This window comes from Dreissena polymorpha, chromosome 4 (genome assembly GCF_020536995.1).
Source record: "Dreissena polymorpha isolate Duluth1 chromosome 4, UMN_Dpol_1.0, whole genome shotgun sequence".
Taxonomy (NCBI): domain Eukaryota; kingdom Metazoa; phylum Mollusca; class Bivalvia; order Myida; family Dreissenidae; genus Dreissena; species Dreissena polymorpha.
The window spans coordinates 48,586,891-48,605,902 of NC_068358.1; the positions used below are offsets into that span (position 1 = coordinate 48,586,891).

Consider the following 19,012-nt stretch of genomic DNA (forward strand, 5'->3'; position numbering starts at 1 on the left):
TGTTATATTGTATAGCCAATTTGTCAGTTCCAAATATTCAATTATCCCAAAGACCTAGATAACACAGATTGGAATCTCTCGTCTCCGCTATAGCGATATGCGATAATATCTATCGGCGGACGCGGGTCACGTGACATTGATTTTGGAGATGCCGGTGTACCTGTAGATTATTCCCTGTTCCAGCTGCTGTTGGCCATTTTCTTATAAAGCAAACAATTATTCTTCGTAATTAGTCGTTAATATTTGATGTCGTAGGGTATTCTGAGCATGATCTGGTTAGTTTATATTATTTTGATATTGTTATTAACAATATTAATGTGTTAATTAGTGTTTTTAGCGCTCGGTTGTCAGTTTGCAGAGCAATGAATGTCTGAAAGCGCAACGTTACGAACTTTACGTAGTGAGCAAAGTCGGTCTCCGAAAAAAGACATATTGAATATTTTGTGTGTGATTAGAAATAAGTATTTATTTTCTGCCTTGATAATTCTTTAGGTTTTGGTAGTTATTATTCTAATTAATTATTAATTTATCGGAATTTGAAAGAGAACACTGGATTCGTTCATTTTCGATAATTTTTTAAAAATTGAAAGGCCCGAAGCATTTTTCTATAAACTTCTTCATTAAGCATCACATATTGATAACGTAAGATTTTTATGCTAGGTGAGATGTTAATCTATGTATGATTTATAAAAAGTAGACGAAAATGAGGTATTTTAAAGGATTTCGCTTTTGTACAATTTGTACTATTTATACTGTTATTTCATTCAATCAAGTGGTTTGTATTTTGTTGAAACACTTTTCTATTTTATTTCTCATCCCATATATTTGAAGTAAGATTTTTATGCTAGGCAAGATGTTAATCGAAGTATAGATTTAAACAAACTACAAGAAAATATTCAATTTAAAGGATTTGGCCTTATACAATGTTGGTACAATTTTAAGCTCTTTTCTTCTGTTGTACAATATTGCTGTCAAACGTGTTTTTGTTCTTATTGATAAACTTTTTCATTTTTCATCCCAAATCGATTAAGTCAGATTGTTATGCTTGTTGATATGTAATTCTAGGTATGATTAATAAAAAGTAGACGAAAATAAGTCATTTTAAAGGATTTTGCCTTTGTACATTTTGTACAATTTTATACTGTTATTTCATTCAATAATTTTTCACACCTGTCGCCAAAGTGGTTTGTTTCTTTTTGAAAACTTTTCCATTTCTCATCCCATATCGTTGAAGTAAGATTTTTATGCTAGGCAATATGTTTATCTAAGTATAGATTTAAACAAACTACAAGAAAATATTCAATTTAAAGGATTTGGCCTTATACAATGTTGGTACAATTTTAAGCTCTTTTCTTCTGTTGTACAAGATAGCTGTCAAACGTTTTTTTGTTCTTTTTGATAAACTTTTTCATTTTTCATCCCAAATAGATTAAGTCAGATTTTTATGCTTGGTGATATGTTAATCTTGGTATGAATTAATTAAACTGGAGGATAATGTTCATTTTAAAGGATTTTGGCCTTGTACAAAGATGGTACAATTTTAAGCTCTTTTACCCTATTATACACACATGTTGTCAAACGTGCTTTGGTTCATTGTGAAAAACTTTGTCATTATTCACCTCAAATTGAAGAAATAAGATTTTTATTCTGGGTAATATGTTTATCTTGGTATGAATAAAAGAAATAGATGAAAGTACAATGCTGTGAGATGACTATAAAAACCACAAATTGTCATTGTTAAAAGCGTAAGCAATAGCAGAGCACACGTTATTAGTTTCAATATTCCCATACTGATATAGTCCTGATGTTAAACTTCTGGTACAGACCTATAGTCCCAGTTTATTTCAAATTACCGGTATTCAGTAACTTTAAAGCATCTCTCAGGCTGGCGGATGTTTTCTTTTCATTTTTTGCACTTTTCTCAGTTTTCTTATTTATTAGTTTTGTAATTGCAAAACCTCTTACAGTAAGAAATATATAGTCTTGTATTCTCGTGAACAAATTGGACACACATATATATCTTTCTTATCAACACTAACACTATGTTTATCAGTACAAACAGAGTCATTGTCAGTATAGTCCCCTTCAAAAAGCTCATCAAGGTCTAAATCACTATCACTCCAAGCGAAAAAATCAGGGTCTCTGTTACGCGACATGATTACACAAATGATACAGAATTTAAAAATGTAAAATCCAAAATATGTACTAGTATGTCCAACTTATAAGATACACAATCGAGAATAGCCTTTTTTTAAACAGTTTTATACAGCATTTCATTGTGTTTATAACGTACTATTATAAACAAGCATATTAAAATCTAACACATTCACAACAAAGACTTACCTTAATTGGACATCACAATGACATATAAAGAATGAATTCGCCGGCCGCGGCCACTGATCACACAATTAAAATCAATCAACAATGCAAACTGATAATTGAAGTAAGAATTCCTTCCTTTAATTAATTCTCAAGAGTAAAGAAAAAACACACAAAGCATCTTCAGTTCGCTAATTGATCCGACGATTAACACGCGCGTGAAATGTTTTTGTTTTTTTCTTTTCGCGAAATCCTAGCCCACGATACTGAAAGCTTAATTTAATTACCAAAAGAAAAAAACTGGATTACAAACAAAACTTTAATAACCTATAACTCATGAATTAAATCTCAATAAAAAGAGAATTAAACAATTGAAAAAAATCTACACAATCAATATTGAAATAAGTCGAACTGAAACCGTTTTTGGATCGAACGATCATAGCATTTATTATACTGTAATTTTGTTTTAATCAGAGACCTAGATCTATGTGTCCACATATATCTATCCTTTTTGAAATAATAATATTTTATAAGGTTTTAACTGTCTGAAATACCAAATTATACAAGAATATTTTATCAGCAAAAGCCTTTCAAATAAACTATTCAACAGCATTCTCGCCGCGATTTGGAAGTTCTTAGCGCAATTGCTTCAATGATCGCGGCATTATGAATTCTTATTGTAGGTAAATAAAATCGAGATTTTATAAAAACATAATTACTCATGTTTCTATGAAACTTAATTTTATGAAAATCGGATCATTATTTACCAAGTTACAGCCGCCTTTCTACATTGTCGCATAACTTTTCTCGATAATCGTAGCCGTTGCTACTGACGCGTCGCTATCTTATCGCAATCGTGATACACCGGCTATCTCCGGACTACTCCGATTGATTCATGGAATAAATCGTCTGCTGATCCCAAGTGTTCTTATCAGTTTCTCGACCACGTGACCCCGCCGAGAGATAGCCCGATAAGGCGCGAAGTTTCCAATCTGTGTTATCTATAGGTCTTTGATTATCCAGAGTATTCATACATCCAAAGTCAGTGATATTCTAATTATTTCAGTGTAAATATGATGCGATATTGTTCTTTTCTATTGTTGTAAAACTGTACTATATAATAATGTGCTTGTTGTTTGTTTATAACGGTTGTAAACATACAAGTAATGTCTTTTAAATCCCAAAGGTGTTCACGAGAAAAAGATGAGAATGATTGTGCTAATTGTAATGATGACTATGATGATGACCGTGCTTATAGTGATGATTATGTTAATAATGTAGATTAAGTATGATGATAATCATGCTTGTAGTATCCACTAAATACTGAAGAATGTGGTAATTTAATTTAATATGTACGTCCTATTCCAGGAGATGTGTTCGTGTCGAACATGAAGCCAGATTTCCGCGATGGCCAGGGCTTCTTCTCTGTCTTGTCCATCTTCTTTCCGGCCGCTACGGGCATCCTTGCAGGGGCCAATATCTCAGGAGACTTAAAAGTAAGCCACAATTTGTAATGAATTCAGGTGTTGTTGTTTTCCTCCTTGTTGGAAATGGCATGTCCTTTGTATTGGGAAAAAAATCATGAGAAGCCGAATGAAGGGGAATTTATAAACCATCTTATTACCAGTTTGCAGGAAATGTAAACAAGTATAAACATACATGCTTAAGGTTCATCTAAATGTTTTTAAAGTTAGCATAAAAATAGTTAATATCTTAACCTTGAAATTGCTTCTAAATGCCATATCTGTAAACTGTGTAAAGTAAAACCCATAATAAAGCACAATTTGCATAAGGATTTAACTGTATACACATCATCTAATACACAGTGTAGTTCAATCAAACCATATTCATTTTATATTTGCAATTGATATCTTGTTATAAAAATGTATTTGCAAAATACACTGAACTGCAATTTACAAACCCCACCATTTACATGATACACTTTCGCTTCTCAGATTTATATTCGATATTTCTTGTAAGTAGACTTAAACAGTTTTTTTGTTTCTTACATTTTCAGCACCCTCAGAAAGACATTCCAAAGGGGACACTTCTTGCCATCGCATGCACATCATTCTCATACCTGTTTATCATCTGGTTGCTAGGGGCTACCAGCCTGCGCGAGTCCACCGGCTCCTTAGTTACTGTGGCATCACTGGGTGGTCTTGATGTGCTTAACAACACTGTGGAGAATTCTACACTCCTTACTACAACTACTTTGCCAACCGTTGTTCTTTCAAACACATTTGAAAACGTTGGAAACTGTTCACTTGCCAAGAATGGTGTCTGTCGTTTTGGTCTGTTGCATGATTATCAGGTAAAAATATTAACACAACAGTGGCCTTTCTCAAAGTCAAATTTATCTTTGTTAGAGTTCAATTGAGTGATTTTTGTTTACTTTTATTAAGATCTGAGTAATTTAAAATATATTATACTTCTTTCAAGATGTTCATTTTAAACATTCGTCATAATGTAACTGTAAAATGAAAATAAAAAGATAATAGTATTTGATAAAAGTTCCTGTATTCCTAGATAATGGAGGTGATATCAGGATTTGGCCCTTTGATAACTGCGGGGATATTCTCTGCAACTCTCTCATCAGCACTAGCGAGTCTCGTTTCTGCCCCAAAGGTTTTTCAGGTAGGATTCAGTTTCTGACTTGTACATATGTAGTCTTATCATTGTTTCAATTGATCTTTTTTGTGTTATATTTCATTGGAATATGACAAATGATCTTTTTAGCTCATCACCTGCGCACAAAGTGCTCCTGTTGAGCTTATGTGGTTACCGCGGTACAGTGTTGATGGGAGTGTGTTGTGTGTGGTCAACTTTTACCTTGTTATCCCACAAGATGGACATCCAATCTTGATGAAACATGCTCAAAACATTTAAAATATCTAGGCCCAGTTTGAATCTGGATCACTTGTGTCCAAAAATAAGGTTGCCATCTCAAATTTTATAAAAACATTGTTATCGCTTAAGGTGCTGTATTTATTACTCAATCCTGATGAAACTTGGTTAGAATGTTTATCGATACAATATTTAGAATTAGGTCTATTGCATTCAAAACTAGGTCACCTGGTCAAATTTTAAAAACATTTTGTTTCCAATATGTCAAAAATGTATGTCTTAGTCTTGATAAATCTTTTTATGCCCCCGGTAGGGTGGCATATAGCAGTTGAACTGTCCGTCAGTCAGTATGTGTGTATGTCAGTATATCAGTCTGTCCGTCCGTCCGAAAACTTTAATGGCCATAACTTTTTCAATATTGAAGATAGCAACTTGATATTTGGCATGCATGTGCATCTTACGGAGCTGCACATTTTGAGTGGTGAATAGTGAAGGTCAAGGTCATCCTTCAAGGTCAAATGTCTAATATATGGCGTCTGTCCGTCCGTCCAAAAACTTTAACATTGGTCATAACTTTTTCACTATTGAAGATAGCAACTTGATATTTGGCATGCATGTGTATCTCATGGAGCTGAACATTTTGAGTGGTGAAAGGTGAAGGTCAAGGACATCCTTCAAAGTCAAATGTCAAATATATGGAGTCTGTCCGTCCGAAAACTTTAACATTGGCCATAACTTTTTCAATATTGAAGATAGCAACTTGATATTTGGCTTGCATGTGCATCTCACGGAGCTGCACATTTTGAGTGGTGAAAGGTCAAGGTCATCCTTCAAGGTCAAATGTCTAATATATGGCGTCTGTCCGTCCGTCCAAAAACTTTAACATTGGCCATAACTTTTTCACTATTGAAGATAGCAACTTGATATTTGGCATGCATGTGTATCTCATGGAGCTGAAAATTTTGAGTGGTGAAAGATGAAGGTCAAGGTCATCCTTCAAGGTCAAATGTCAAATATATGGCGTCTGTCCATCCGAAAACTTTAACATTGGCCATAACTTTTTCAATATTGAAGATAGCAACTTGATATTTGGCATGCATGTGTATCTCATGAAGCTGCACATTTTGAGTGGTGGAAGTTCAAGGTCAAGGTCATCCTTCAAGGTCAAAGGTCAGGGAAAAAAATAAAAAATCAAAGCGGCGTTCTCATGAAGCTGCACATTTTAAGTGGTGGAAGTTCAAGGTCAAGGTCATCCTTCAAGGTCAAAGGTCAAAAAATAAAATAATTTCAAAGCGGCGCAATAGGGGGCATTGTGTTTCTGACGAACACATCTCTTGTTTTTCCTATGTTTATCTTGATAATACCTAGGCAGTGTTAGTGTATATTCTAGACCGTACGATTCATGCTATTTTGAGGTCACCTGAGCATGCTCATAGTAAGCTTTTGTGGTCACCTTTTGTCTTCCGTGCATCGTCTGTCCTGCGTTGTCAACATTTGGCTTATAAAAACTCTAGAGGCCACAATTATTGTCTGATCTGGTTTAAACTTGGTCAAAAGATTTGTCCCAATGATATCTTGGACAAGTTCGAAAATGGTTCTTATAGGGCTATTGTAAAACCTTGTTAAGACTCTAGCAGTCACATTAATTGTCCAATATTGTCCAGAAACATTGCAAAAGTTGTTGAGAGCAGTTCATTTGCCTGAAGTGTCAGGTGAGTCACCGTTGGCCTCTGGCCCTCTTGTTTAACAAATCAGGCACATTTTCAGCATATGTGCGAGAAAATTTGTGCACTCCTTTTCCTTTTATTAACTATAAAGATGATTAAGTCTTCTTTGGGCTTTTTGACAGAAACGCCAGTGGTCAAATAGAAATAACTCGCCAATACACAGGGTTTACAAAAATTAAAGAAATTTCATTATTTGTTTATAACAATTATTTAAAATATCTGCATATAATTATAACATTAATATATTATAGTGGTGATTGCATTATGATATTGAGACATATGTGATGATTTCTGCTTTTCAGGCTGTGTGTAAAGATAAGCTGTTCCCAAGGGTCACATTCTTTGCCAAAGGTTATGGCCCAAGTGAAAACCCCAGGAGGGCGTATGTGCTAGCGTACATTATTGGTGTTGGCTTCATTCTTATTGGTAAGGCTTTATCAAGATATTTGAATTGAAATTGAATGACTTCTTTAATGGCTATTTCTTCTTTGATTAACTTTGTTATTGTTCACTTGTCATTTAAAATAATTATAAAGTTATTTGTACAAATAATTCTTGTCCTTATGTTATTTTTTAAGATTATTGTTTATCACATTTTAAGTTATTTTAGGGCACTAACATAAAACATAGGAAAATAAAAACAGAGTTGCCGTATGTCAGAAATAAGAAATTTTGCATTAATAGACAGTGCCTTATATATTTTATTGTGTACACCACTGGTGATGTTTTGTACTTGCACTTTTTATTATTATTATTGTTATATTTCAGGTGACCTCAATTCCATAGCCCCAATTATTTCCAACTTTTTCCTGATGTCCTACATGTTGGTCAACTATGCCTGTTTTGACAACTCTCTAGCAAAGTCCCCAGGTATAAACATACATGTTGCTATTCAAAAGACAGTTAATTTTAATAAGCAACATTTTTCATCCTCAACTACCAGATAAATAACAGACAAATAATGTCCCTTGGATGGTCGTCTTAAATGCATGTGAATAGGGTTCTGCTTTGCTTCACAACGTGGTGTCTTTAGCCAAAAATATAAATATGTCTTAAGAGAAAAAAAATCTAACCATATGATTAAATTTGTGAGTACTTTTACACAAATGTTCATTAGGGGTTCTCTCCCAGAATTATTGAAACAGTTCCACTCCATTGTACAAATCAACTCTTTAAGCTAAACTTAAAAGGATTGAAGTGCAAACAAGGCAGTGTAAAGCCTATAATTTGTATAATGATTATTATGGTGATTATGATGTGAGTGGTGTGGTGGTTATGTTGTTGGTGATAATAATTGCAAATATGGCAAAAATTTCAAATAAACAAAACAAATGGGCTGTGCTCTGGGAAAAGGGGGTTAATGCATGAATGTAAAGCGTCGCCCCAGATAATCAGGGATGATCACTTTCCGCCTAAACTGGATTTCTGTAATGTTTAAAGAAAAATATCATAAAAGCATTAGCACAGGCTTATCTAAGACAACACTTTACGCACATGCATTAAACCCCCTTTTCACCAAGCAAGGCCCAAATAATTTTCATGTTGTGAGTTTGTGGAGCTGTTGCCTTTAGTACCTGTGTTGTGTGTACCCCCAGGTTGGCGACCCTCGTTCAAGTTCTACAACATGTGGCTGAGTCTTGTTGGTGCCTTGCTCTGCATCACTGTCATGTTCATCATCAACTGGTGGACTGCTCTCATCACGTTTGCCATTGCAGCAGTCATCTTTTTGTTCATACGCTACAGAAAACCAGGTAAGGGCTTTTAGTAGATGTTCATGTTTTGATTTCCAAGGGGCAAGGGCCTGTCTTCAGAAAGCCTTATATTCCTAAATGTCCTTAACTCAGGCATCTGCTATATCTGTTTCACCTATAAGTCTTGCTCCAGCTAGGTACTCACTGTCACGAAGTCCGTAATAAAACCCTACATTTAGCAAAATAGTGATAGTGGTTCTTTCCCCAAGTTGTTAGGCTGAGATGCAATAAGATTTGTGTCTATGCCTTATGATGTGCTGCTTTAAGCTTGTCTGCCATCTGCTGATGATTTGACTACAGCAGATGCTAATATTGATCCCTGTCTGATTTTCAGTTCATTTCTTCTTTTTATGCCCCCGAAGGAGGGCATATAGTGATCGGACCATCCATCCGTCTGTCTGTCTTTCCGTCACACTTTGCAGTTAGGTTTCGTATTTAAAATTGAAAAATGCTCATAACTTCTATGTCACTTCAGATAGCAACTTGATGTTTGGCATGCATATGTTTCTCATGGAGCTGCACATTTTGAGTAATGAAAGGTCAAGGTCATCCTTCAAGGTCAAAGGTCAAAGATATGGCTTCAAAGCAGCGCAGAAGGGGGCATTGTGTTTCTGACAAACACATCTCTTGCTTTTCAATAGAATTCTAATTTCCTTCAGGAGTTTTCTGAATACTTAACCAATATTTATTTTTGTTCTATAAAACTTATTAATTCATTCTTTAATTATACTTCCAGGGTATCATATTTTGATGAGGCTAACAGGTCACATGTCTAATACTTCAAGGTTAATTATGTAGAAAAGAATATTACGTTGGAGTCGGTTTTCAAATTTGAGTTTTTAAGAAAAGAACATGGATAAACACAGCTTATATAAAGACAATGGAATGAGTAACAGTCAACTTATTGAACTCCAAGTAACTTAGTTTTATGGTGATACCTATATGTGTGCTATAACACTGACTTGTTTTTCTATGTTGATGAGCAGACGTGAACTGGGGTTCGTCTACACAGGCCCATGTGTACAGAAGCGCGCTGTTGTCTACTCTGAAACTGGCCCACTTAGAGGACCACATCAAAAACTTCAGGTATGGCAAATTGGGCATGAGTTCTATACTATAGGTAAGAACTTGCAAGTAGGAGAAACTTTCGACCATAGTTGAGAATTTTCGTTATGGCAAATATGAAAAACTTTCAACCATAGTTGAGAACTTCAGGTATGGCAAATAGGAAATGAATGTTATACCATAGTTCAGAACTTCTGGTACAACAAATAGGAGATTAACATAAGACAATGGTACAGAACGGAACTTCGCGGTCACCGAATAGAAAATACTTTATACCATTGTTAAGTGGATTTTAAAATTAAAACATAAAGAAGCTAGTTTGGCGCTAAGAAATGTAAATTAGTAGCCTAACTTTTTTTTCATTTGATCTCACCTGTGCTACTTGGCTAATTGTAAGCCTTTGTGATAATATTTTTGGTTGTGCATCGTATTTGGTAAAGAGAGTGGGCAGTTTGCCTTTTATGGCTATAATGAAACCTTGTTAATTGACGCTTTGGAACAGTTTTGGCCTATTCTTTTTGGAACTTCCTAAGACATTTGTCTTAATTATATCTCAGCCAAGTTGGAAAAATGTTCTGGTGTGTTTAAAAACATCACCGCCAGGTGTTGGGAAGTATTCCTTATACTTCTCTATTGAAACCTTTTGAGCACTCTTCAAGTCACTTTTTTGTCCAGTAATCCACAATATTTCTTCTATTGATTTCTGGGTCGAGCAAAAAAATGTTGTCTTAAGTTTATGTTCTAGTTTGTTATCCCCTGCCATAGGTGGCGGTATATAGTTTTTACCTTGTCCTTCCATAATTCCCTCCGTTCAGAACACTTTTTTATCTCCGAACTTCTTGTGTCAATTTCATTAAAACTTGGTAAGAATGAATGTATAGATAAGAGTATGATAAACATTAAATGCTGTTGCAATCCATTTGCATATAAAGGAGCTGTTTCCCTTTTTACAAGAAAATGAGCATTATTTTGTGTCTGGAGCCACATCTGGGAGGTTCTTATATATATATATCAGGGTTGTCATTATGACTGTAAACAAAGGATTATTTTGGAAAAGTAACCAATTCGGCTGGGGGTAGGTCCAGGGCAAGGCCCTGGTAGGGAGGTCAGGTGGGTGAAGCCCCCCAACCGAAAACGAATTCTAGACGTTTTAGGGACAAAATACTGCTATTCTCAGAGCATAAAAAGTTAAAATGAGGTCTAAAAAGAATAGAACATTTTAAGATTTTCACATTTTTAGTACACTGTACAATTTAAAAACGTATTATCTTTGCATGTTCCAATTCTATCCATTACCCAATAATCCAGTATTATTACAATTATTTTTTTCAAAACCAAATTTCGCCCAATTTTGACGATGAATGTCGTCCGCCATTCAACGCAAGTGCATATACAAATTGAATTGTGGGATTGGGGAATTCCCATTGAACATGCCTGAATCACGTGAGGCGATTTGAGAGCATTGAGAACCGTTTATATTTAGTAATTACGACAAATCAACCACTCAATCTAAACTGTTACATGTACGGTACCTTCTTTCAGAAAAAAGTTTGCGAAAGTGAAAGTGAATTTCTGAGAATAAAAACGAGCCTTTCTTTAAATTTTACCTAGTACTTTTCATTCCGAATCGTGATATAACTTGTCAGGTCATTCATGCATGTAGACCTACATGTATGCATAGTTTGGCAATCTCAAAACAAGTTATTTACCTTCTTATTACATTATGTGTTATGACCATTTGTATAATAAAATGCATTATTTTATTGAAGTATTTTCAAATGCGTATAATTAAATGTGTTATCCGAAATCATTTTCAGATTTCATTATTCATGGAAAATTAAGAAAATTCTAGCAACAGGACACATTTCTTGTGTTTTTCATGTACAGATGAAAATCATGCCAAATGTTAGACTTCATGTATAACATCACGTCATTCTTCCTCGGGGAAAGCATGGACTTTAATATTTAGATGCTGAATAACAACTTCGTAGCGCAGAGGTTGCTAATATCTTTTATTTTGGTAGAAAATCGAAGAGAATTTTTATGTCCCCCACAAAAGTAGTGGGGGACATATTGTTTTTGCCCTGTCTGTTGGTTGGTTGGTCTGTTGGTTGGTTGGTCTTTTGCGCCAACTTTAACATTTTGCAATAACTTTTGCTATATTGAATATAGCAACTTGATATTTGGCATGCATGTGTATCTCATGGAGCTGCACATTTTGAGTGGTGAATGGTCAAGGTCATCCTTCAAGGTCAGAGGTGAAATATATGTGGCCAAAATCGCTCATTTATGAATACTTTTGAAATATTAAAGATAGCAACTTGATATTTGGCATGCATGTGTATCTCATGGAGTTGCACATTTTGAGTGGTGAAAGGTCAAGGTCATCCTTCAAGGTCAGAGGTTAAATATATGTGGCCCAAATCGCTTATTTTATGAATACTTTTGCAATATTGAAGATAGCAACTTGATATTTGGCAGGCCTGTGTATCTCATGGAGCTGCACATTTTGAGTGGTGAAAGGTCAAGGTCATCCTTTAAGGTCAAATATATGGGTCAAAATTGCTCATGTAATGTCACTACTGCAATATTGAAGCTAGCAATTTTATATTTGAAATGCATGTGTATCTCATAGAGCTGCACATTTTAAGTGGTGAAGGGTCAAGGTCATCCTTCAAGGTCAAACGTCATATAGGGGGACATTGTGTTTCACAAACACATCTTGTTTAATATGTGGAAACCTTTTCTCTAACTAAAAAAACTAGTTAATTACGCTCTACAGTGCAACATTCATTGAGATAAGGACAGTAATAATCTGTGAAATGTACAGCTATTTAATACAATTTCACGTGGGGTCGACGTGTATTCGTCTGCCTGAGCGCTGATTGGTTGACGTGCTTACTAAGAAGAATTTGATTGACAGCTGGAAAAATCAATATTGGCCACTCGCTGAGAAATTCATTGAAAACAGTAGCTCTTAGGCGGAGTTAATGGACTGACTGAATGACCGGGCGTCGCTCTACTATAGTACGGTTATTCCTCGTCAATTAATGTCGGTTTGCATGATGCAATTTTAAAGATTCGGGAAAAACAACCGATTTTCTGGCGATTTAACTGATTAATTCGATTGGCAATCGGTTAATAATGACAACCCTGTATATATATATTTATATATATATTTATTTATTATTATTATTTTTTATATATTTATTAATTTATTTATATTTATTTTTTTCTTTATATAAGGATGATGCATATGAAATTCATCTGACTATACTTGAGGTATGGCCTGTTTAACATGAAAATACCCTCTTTATAAAAGATTTTTCCTGTCATGAGATTTATTTTAAAAAACACATTGTAGCCATGAAACTTACGGCAGGCAATCATCTTAGCCTGAGTCACATGCAAAACGCATAAAATATGCCTTATTGTACCATACATCAAAGGACTTCAAACACCCAAATGTTATTGTTCATCATTATCAGGCAGTAATGCACTCCCATGTACCTATGACCAAGGTCACACACATTTCATTGCACATTTTATTTAAAAGCAACAGAGTTATCACTTTGGTTTTTGGTAGATTATATTAAAACTTGGTGGCAAGTGTATACATGAAAAGCTGAATGAGGCACAACCATTACTCACCATCTTTTAATAACACCACCTTTAATAGCACCCTTGGTTACTTCAAGAAAGTCTTCATTTTAGATTTTCTTAAGTGGAGCTCTAGTTTAGAACTGCTTTTGTAGGTTTCATTAAACCTTTAAATAAGTGTATGAATGAATGATTCTATAGGTGGGTGTGCACAGAGTTTCCTGTTGCAGGCTTGGAAAGTGCACCCATTCTTTAACAATTATATCAATTCAACGAATTGCTTGTTAATGTATCATCATAAATAGCTACCTTTCGAAATGTCTATTCTGTTAGTACTTTTGTATATAAGGCTCGTTTTATTATGCCCCCCTTCGAAGAAGAGGGGGTATATTGTTTTGCACATGTCGGTCGGTCTGTCGGTCGGTCCATCCACCAGATGATAACTCAAGAACGCTTAGGCCTAGGATCATGAAACTTCATAGGTACATTGATCATTACTGGCAGATGACCCCTATTGATATTTAGGTCACTAGGTCAAAGGTCAAGGTCACAGTGACTCCAAATAGTAAAATGGTTTCCGGATGATAACTCAAGATTGCTTAGGCCTAGGATCATGAAACTTCATAGGTACATTGATCATGACTGGCAGATAATCCCTATTGATTTTCAGGTCACCAGGTCAAAGGTCAAGGTCACAGTGACTCTAAATAGTAAAATGGTTTCCGGATGATAACTCAAGAATAATTATGCCTAGGATCATGAAACTTCATAGGTAAATTGATCATGACTGGCAGATGACCCCTATTGATTTTCAGGTCACTAGGTCAATGGCTGCCACTAAAACTGACAGCCCATATGGGGGGCATGCATGTTTTACAAACAGCCCTTGTTTTATATTACATATAAACTAAGATTGTATTTAACTTGATATTTCTATTATAAAAACAAGTTCTCATTTGATTTACCAGTAAAGTAATTTCTATTAATTTGATAATCAATTGAGTCCCAATGGAGTTACCATTCTTACTGCAACATCAAACCTTTAGGGGACTGCTTTTTTGTCTGTTACAAATCTCCAGTTCATTTTCTAATGCTGATCAAACCCCTCCTGTAATGTTTTTCACAGTGTAGCTCTAAACGTGATGTTAACTGTAATTTGCAGGAAACTTGATGACCTTTTGGCAGTGGTATGGTCACTGAACATTTCTTTTTTAGTATATTAGAATATTATTTTGGCATATTGTTAATTTTCTATGGAATAAATTGGTGTTTTTGACGCATGCAAAACGTGATCAATGCCTCGTGATTTAAGTTTGACTAAGATAAAAACAAATTAGGGTGATGTTTTCAATGAAAAATTATTATCTCTTTTAAAGATATACATAGATATACATACACAGTGGGGGGGGGGGGGGTTGTTTGCAGGTTGGCGGATGATACTCTGGTGTTAACAATTTTGATTAAGGTTTGAAGGTTTGGTGCGTTTGACATATTTTCAAGTTCTTGACCTTTCTCATTAAAAATTAACACAAGTTTTTCCTGGGTAGTCCTTGTGCTGCTATTTTAATTTCATAACATAACAAATGTCAGCTTGTCATAGTGAATAATTGCAACACCGGCCAACAAAAGGCAGATTTTAGAGGGACTTGTTCACAGATATTGTCATTTTTATAAGGTCGTCATTAAATGCTTTGAATTGATTATTTTCAACATTGGTACTGAAAAGCTCCAGTATCATTTAAGAACAGAATTCCAAGAAAAAAAGAAGGAAAAAGTGAACCTTTTCTGGTCACAAACCACTGACCTTTTGATTGTTAGGCTATGGCCTTAACCACTCAGCTTTTTGGGCTTTTAAAAATCAGTATGCATTTCATTTTATATGAGCAATACACATATTGTCACAAAATATTACAGAAACAACAGGAACTTTCCAAATTATTCTATAGGTTCATGTTTGGAGCGCATTATAATAATAATAAATCATTTTTTGTTAGCTCCACTGGCCAAAGGCCAGCGGGGCTTATGTCATGGTCCTGTGTCCGTCCGTGCGTGCGTGCGTTAACTTTTTCTTTAAACATCTTCTTCTCCTAAACTACTGGTCCAATTCTGATGAAATTTCTCAGGAATGTTCATGTGGTGAAACTCTTTCAAATTTGTTCAAATTATGCCCCTGGGGTCAAATTTGACCCTGCCCCAGGGGGTCAAAAAATTGAAAATTTGCTTATGTAAGGCCTATTTTGTGCAAACTTTAAAAATCTTCTTGTCCATAACCATTGGGCCTAGGGCTACCAAATTTAGTATGTAGTGACATCTTATAGTCCTCTACCAAGTTCGTTCAAATTATGCCCCTGGGGTCAAATTTGACCCTGCCCCGGGGGGTAAAAAAATTGAAAATTTGCTTATATAAGGCCTATTTTGTGCAAACTTTAAAAATCTTCTTTTCCATAACCATTGGGCCTAGGGCTACCAAATTTGCTATGTAGTGACATCTAATAGTCCTCTACCAAGTTTGTTCAAATTATGCCCCTGGGGTCAAATTTGACCCCGCCCCGGGGGTCAAAAAATTGAAAATTTGCTTATATAAGGCCTATTTTGTGCAAACTTTAAAAATCTTCTTGTCCATAACCATTGGGCGTAGGGCTACCAAATTTAGTATGTAGTGACATCTTATAGTCCTCTACCAAGTTTGTTCAAATTATGCCCCTGGGGTCAAATTTGACCCTGCCCCAGGGGGTCAAAAAATTGAAAATTTGCTTATAAAAGGCCTATTTTGTGCAAACTTTAAAAATCTTCTTGTCCATAACCATTGGGCCTAGGGCTACCAAATTTGCTATGTAGTGACATCTTATAGTCCTCTACCAAGTTTGTTCAAATTATTCCCCTGGGGTTAAATTTGACCCTGCCCCGGGGGGTCAAAAAATTGAAAATTTGCTTATATAAGGCCTATTTTGTGCAAACTTTAAAAATCTTCTTGTCCATAACCATTGGGCCTAGGGCTACCAAATTTAGTATGTAGTGACATCTTATAGTCCTCTACCAAGTTTGTTCAAATTATGCCCCTGGGGTCAAATTTGACCCTGCCCCGGGGGGTCAAAAAATTGAAAATTTGCTTATATAAGGCCTATTTTGTGCAAACTTTAAAAAAATCTTCTTGTCCATAACCATTGGGCGTAGGGCTACTAAATTTAGTATGTAGTGACATCTTATAGTCCTCTACCAAGTTTGTTCAAATTATGCCCCTGGGGTCAAATTTGACCCTGCCCCGGGGGGTTAAAAAATTGAAAATTTGCTTATATAAGGCCTATTTTGTGCAAACTTTAAAAATCTTCTTGTCCATAACCATTGGGCCTAGGGCTACCAAATTTGCTATGTAGTGACATCTTATAGTCCTCTACCAAGTTTGTTCAAATTATGCCCCTGGGGTCAAATTTGACCCTGCCCCGGGGGGTTAACAAATTGAAAATTTGCTTATATAAGGCCTATTTTGTGCGAACTTTAAAAATCTTCTTGTCCATAACCATTGGGTCTAGGGCTACCAAATTTGCTATGTAGTGACATCCTATAGTCCTCTACCAAGTTTGTTCAAATAATGCCCCTGGGGTCAAATTTGACCCTGCCCCGGGGGGTTAAAAAATTGAAAATTTGCTTATATAAGGCCTATTTTGTGCAAACTTTAAAAATCTTCTTGTCCATAACCATTGGGCCTAGGGCTACCAAATTTGCTATGTAGTGACATCTTATAGTCCTCTACCAAGTTTGTTCAAATTATGCCCCTTGGGTCAAATTTGACCCTGCCCCGGGGGGTAAAAAAATTGAAAATTTGCTTATATAAGGCCTATTTTGTGCAAACTTTAAAAATCTTCTTGTTCATAACCATTGGGTCTAGGGCTACCAAATTTGCTATGTAGTGACATCTTATAGTCCTCTACCAAGTTTGTTCAAATAATGCCCCTGGGGTCAAATTTGACCCTGCCCCGGGGGGTTAAAAAATTGAAAATTTGCTTATATAAGGCCTATTTTGTGCAAACTTTAAAAATCTTCTTGTCCATTACCATTGGTCCTAGGGCTACCTAATTTGCTATGTAGTGACTTCTTATAGTCCTCTACCAAGTTTGTTCAAATTATTCCCCTGGGGTCAAATTTGACCCTGCCCGGGGGGTAAAAAAATTGAACATTTGCTTAAATAAGGCCTATTTTGTGAAAACTTAAAAAATCTAACTGTCCATAACTATTGGGCAAAGGGCTACCAAATTTGGTATGTAGTGACATCTTATAGTCCTCTACCAAGTTTGTTCAAATTATGCCCCTGGGGTCAAAAAATTGCAAATTGGCTTATATAAGGCCTATTTTGTGAAAACTTTAAAAATCTTTACGTCCATAACCATTGGGCCTAGGGCTACCAAATTTGGTATGTAGTGACATCTAATAGTCCTCTACAAAGTTTGTTCAAATTATGCCCCTGGGGTCAAATTTGACCCTGCCATGGGGGGTCAAAAAATCACAAATTTGCTTATATAAGGCCTATTTTGTGCAAACTTTAAAATATCTTCTTGTCCATAACCATATGGCATAGGGCTACCAAATTTGGTATGTAATGACATCTTATAGTCCTCTACCAAGTTTGTTCAAATTTAGCCCCTGGGATCAAATTTGACCGTTCCCCAGGGGTCACAAAATTGAACATATGCTTATATTTGGCCCATTATGTGCAAACTATAAAAATCTTCTTGTCCATAACCATTGGGCCTATTTCTACCAAATTCGGTAGGTAGTGACATCTAATAGTTCTCCACTTAGTTTGTTCAAATTATGCCCCTGGGAACAAATTTGACCTTGCCCCAGGGGTCACAAAAATTAACATATGCTTAAATAAGGCTTATTGTGTGCAAACTTTAAAAATCTTCTTGTTCTTAATTATAGAGCCTAGGGCTACTAAATTTGGTATGTAGTGATGTCTAATAGTCCTCTACCAAATTTGTTCAAATTATTCCCCTGGGCTCAAATTTGACCCGGCCCCGGGGCTCACAAAACTGAACATGTGACGTTTACCAGTGGAGATTACTGCGTCCGTTTGTCTGTGACCAACAACAACATCAACATCTTGAAAACATGAGATAAAACCCTGTCATTTAGTGCCATTTTAGGTCAGATGGTGACTGCTTACAAAGGCGTTGAAGTAAGAACATGTGTTATGAATGTTTTTCTTACAAATTGAAAAAAGTCGGGTTTTATTTAAATATATCGAAAGTGACCATATATCCGGATGAAAATATTTTGTATGACATGTTAATTTCATGTCTTTTTTGTAGTGTTTAAACCAGTTTAATAATATATTATTGATTTTAAAAACACAACTTCCATGAACATAATTATTTCAAGAAAAGTCAATATATGATACTGCACGGTAAGCTCAAACTTTGTATCCAAGAGAAGGTTTTGAAATTAATGAAGTGCAATGTTCTTAACTATCGTATATGCTGCTTTTTAATAACTAATGATTCATTGTTCCATTTGTGAATCGTGACTCATGAATTGTGGATATGATTGTAAATTGCTCAACAATCCATATATATTTCTGACCATTTTATAATTTTCTTAATATAAGTTATGAATTGATCTTAGAAGTCAAATGTATTACTTAATTAAATACATTTATAAATATAAAGAAATAATCTTTAGATTATCATAATATTCTCAGGCCTT

At 35.2% G+C, this 19,012-nt stretch overlaps 1 protein-coding gene across 2 annotated transcripts in view; it reads left to right on the plus strand.

The window, feature by feature from the left end:
- The window catches only part of LOC127878151 (solute carrier family 12 member 2-like), a 116,093-nt gene that overhangs the window by 58,247 nt on the left and 38,834 nt on the right, over positions 1-19,012 (plus strand). For both annotated transcript variants that reach the window (XM_052424596.1, XM_052424598.1), the window contains exons 7-13: positions 3,688-3,815; positions 4,337-4,633; positions 4,849-4,956; positions 7,196-7,319; positions 7,662-7,763; positions 8,489-8,644; positions 9,631-9,730. In XM_052424596.1, the coding sequence (XP_052280556.1) occupies positions 3,688-3,815; positions 4,337-4,633; positions 4,849-4,956; positions 7,196-7,319; positions 7,662-7,763; positions 8,489-8,644; positions 9,631-9,730 (1,015 nt within the window). The remainder of the gene's footprint in view (positions 1-3,687; positions 3,816-4,336; positions 4,634-4,848; positions 4,957-7,195; positions 7,320-7,661; positions 7,764-8,488; positions 8,645-9,630; positions 9,731-19,012) is intronic.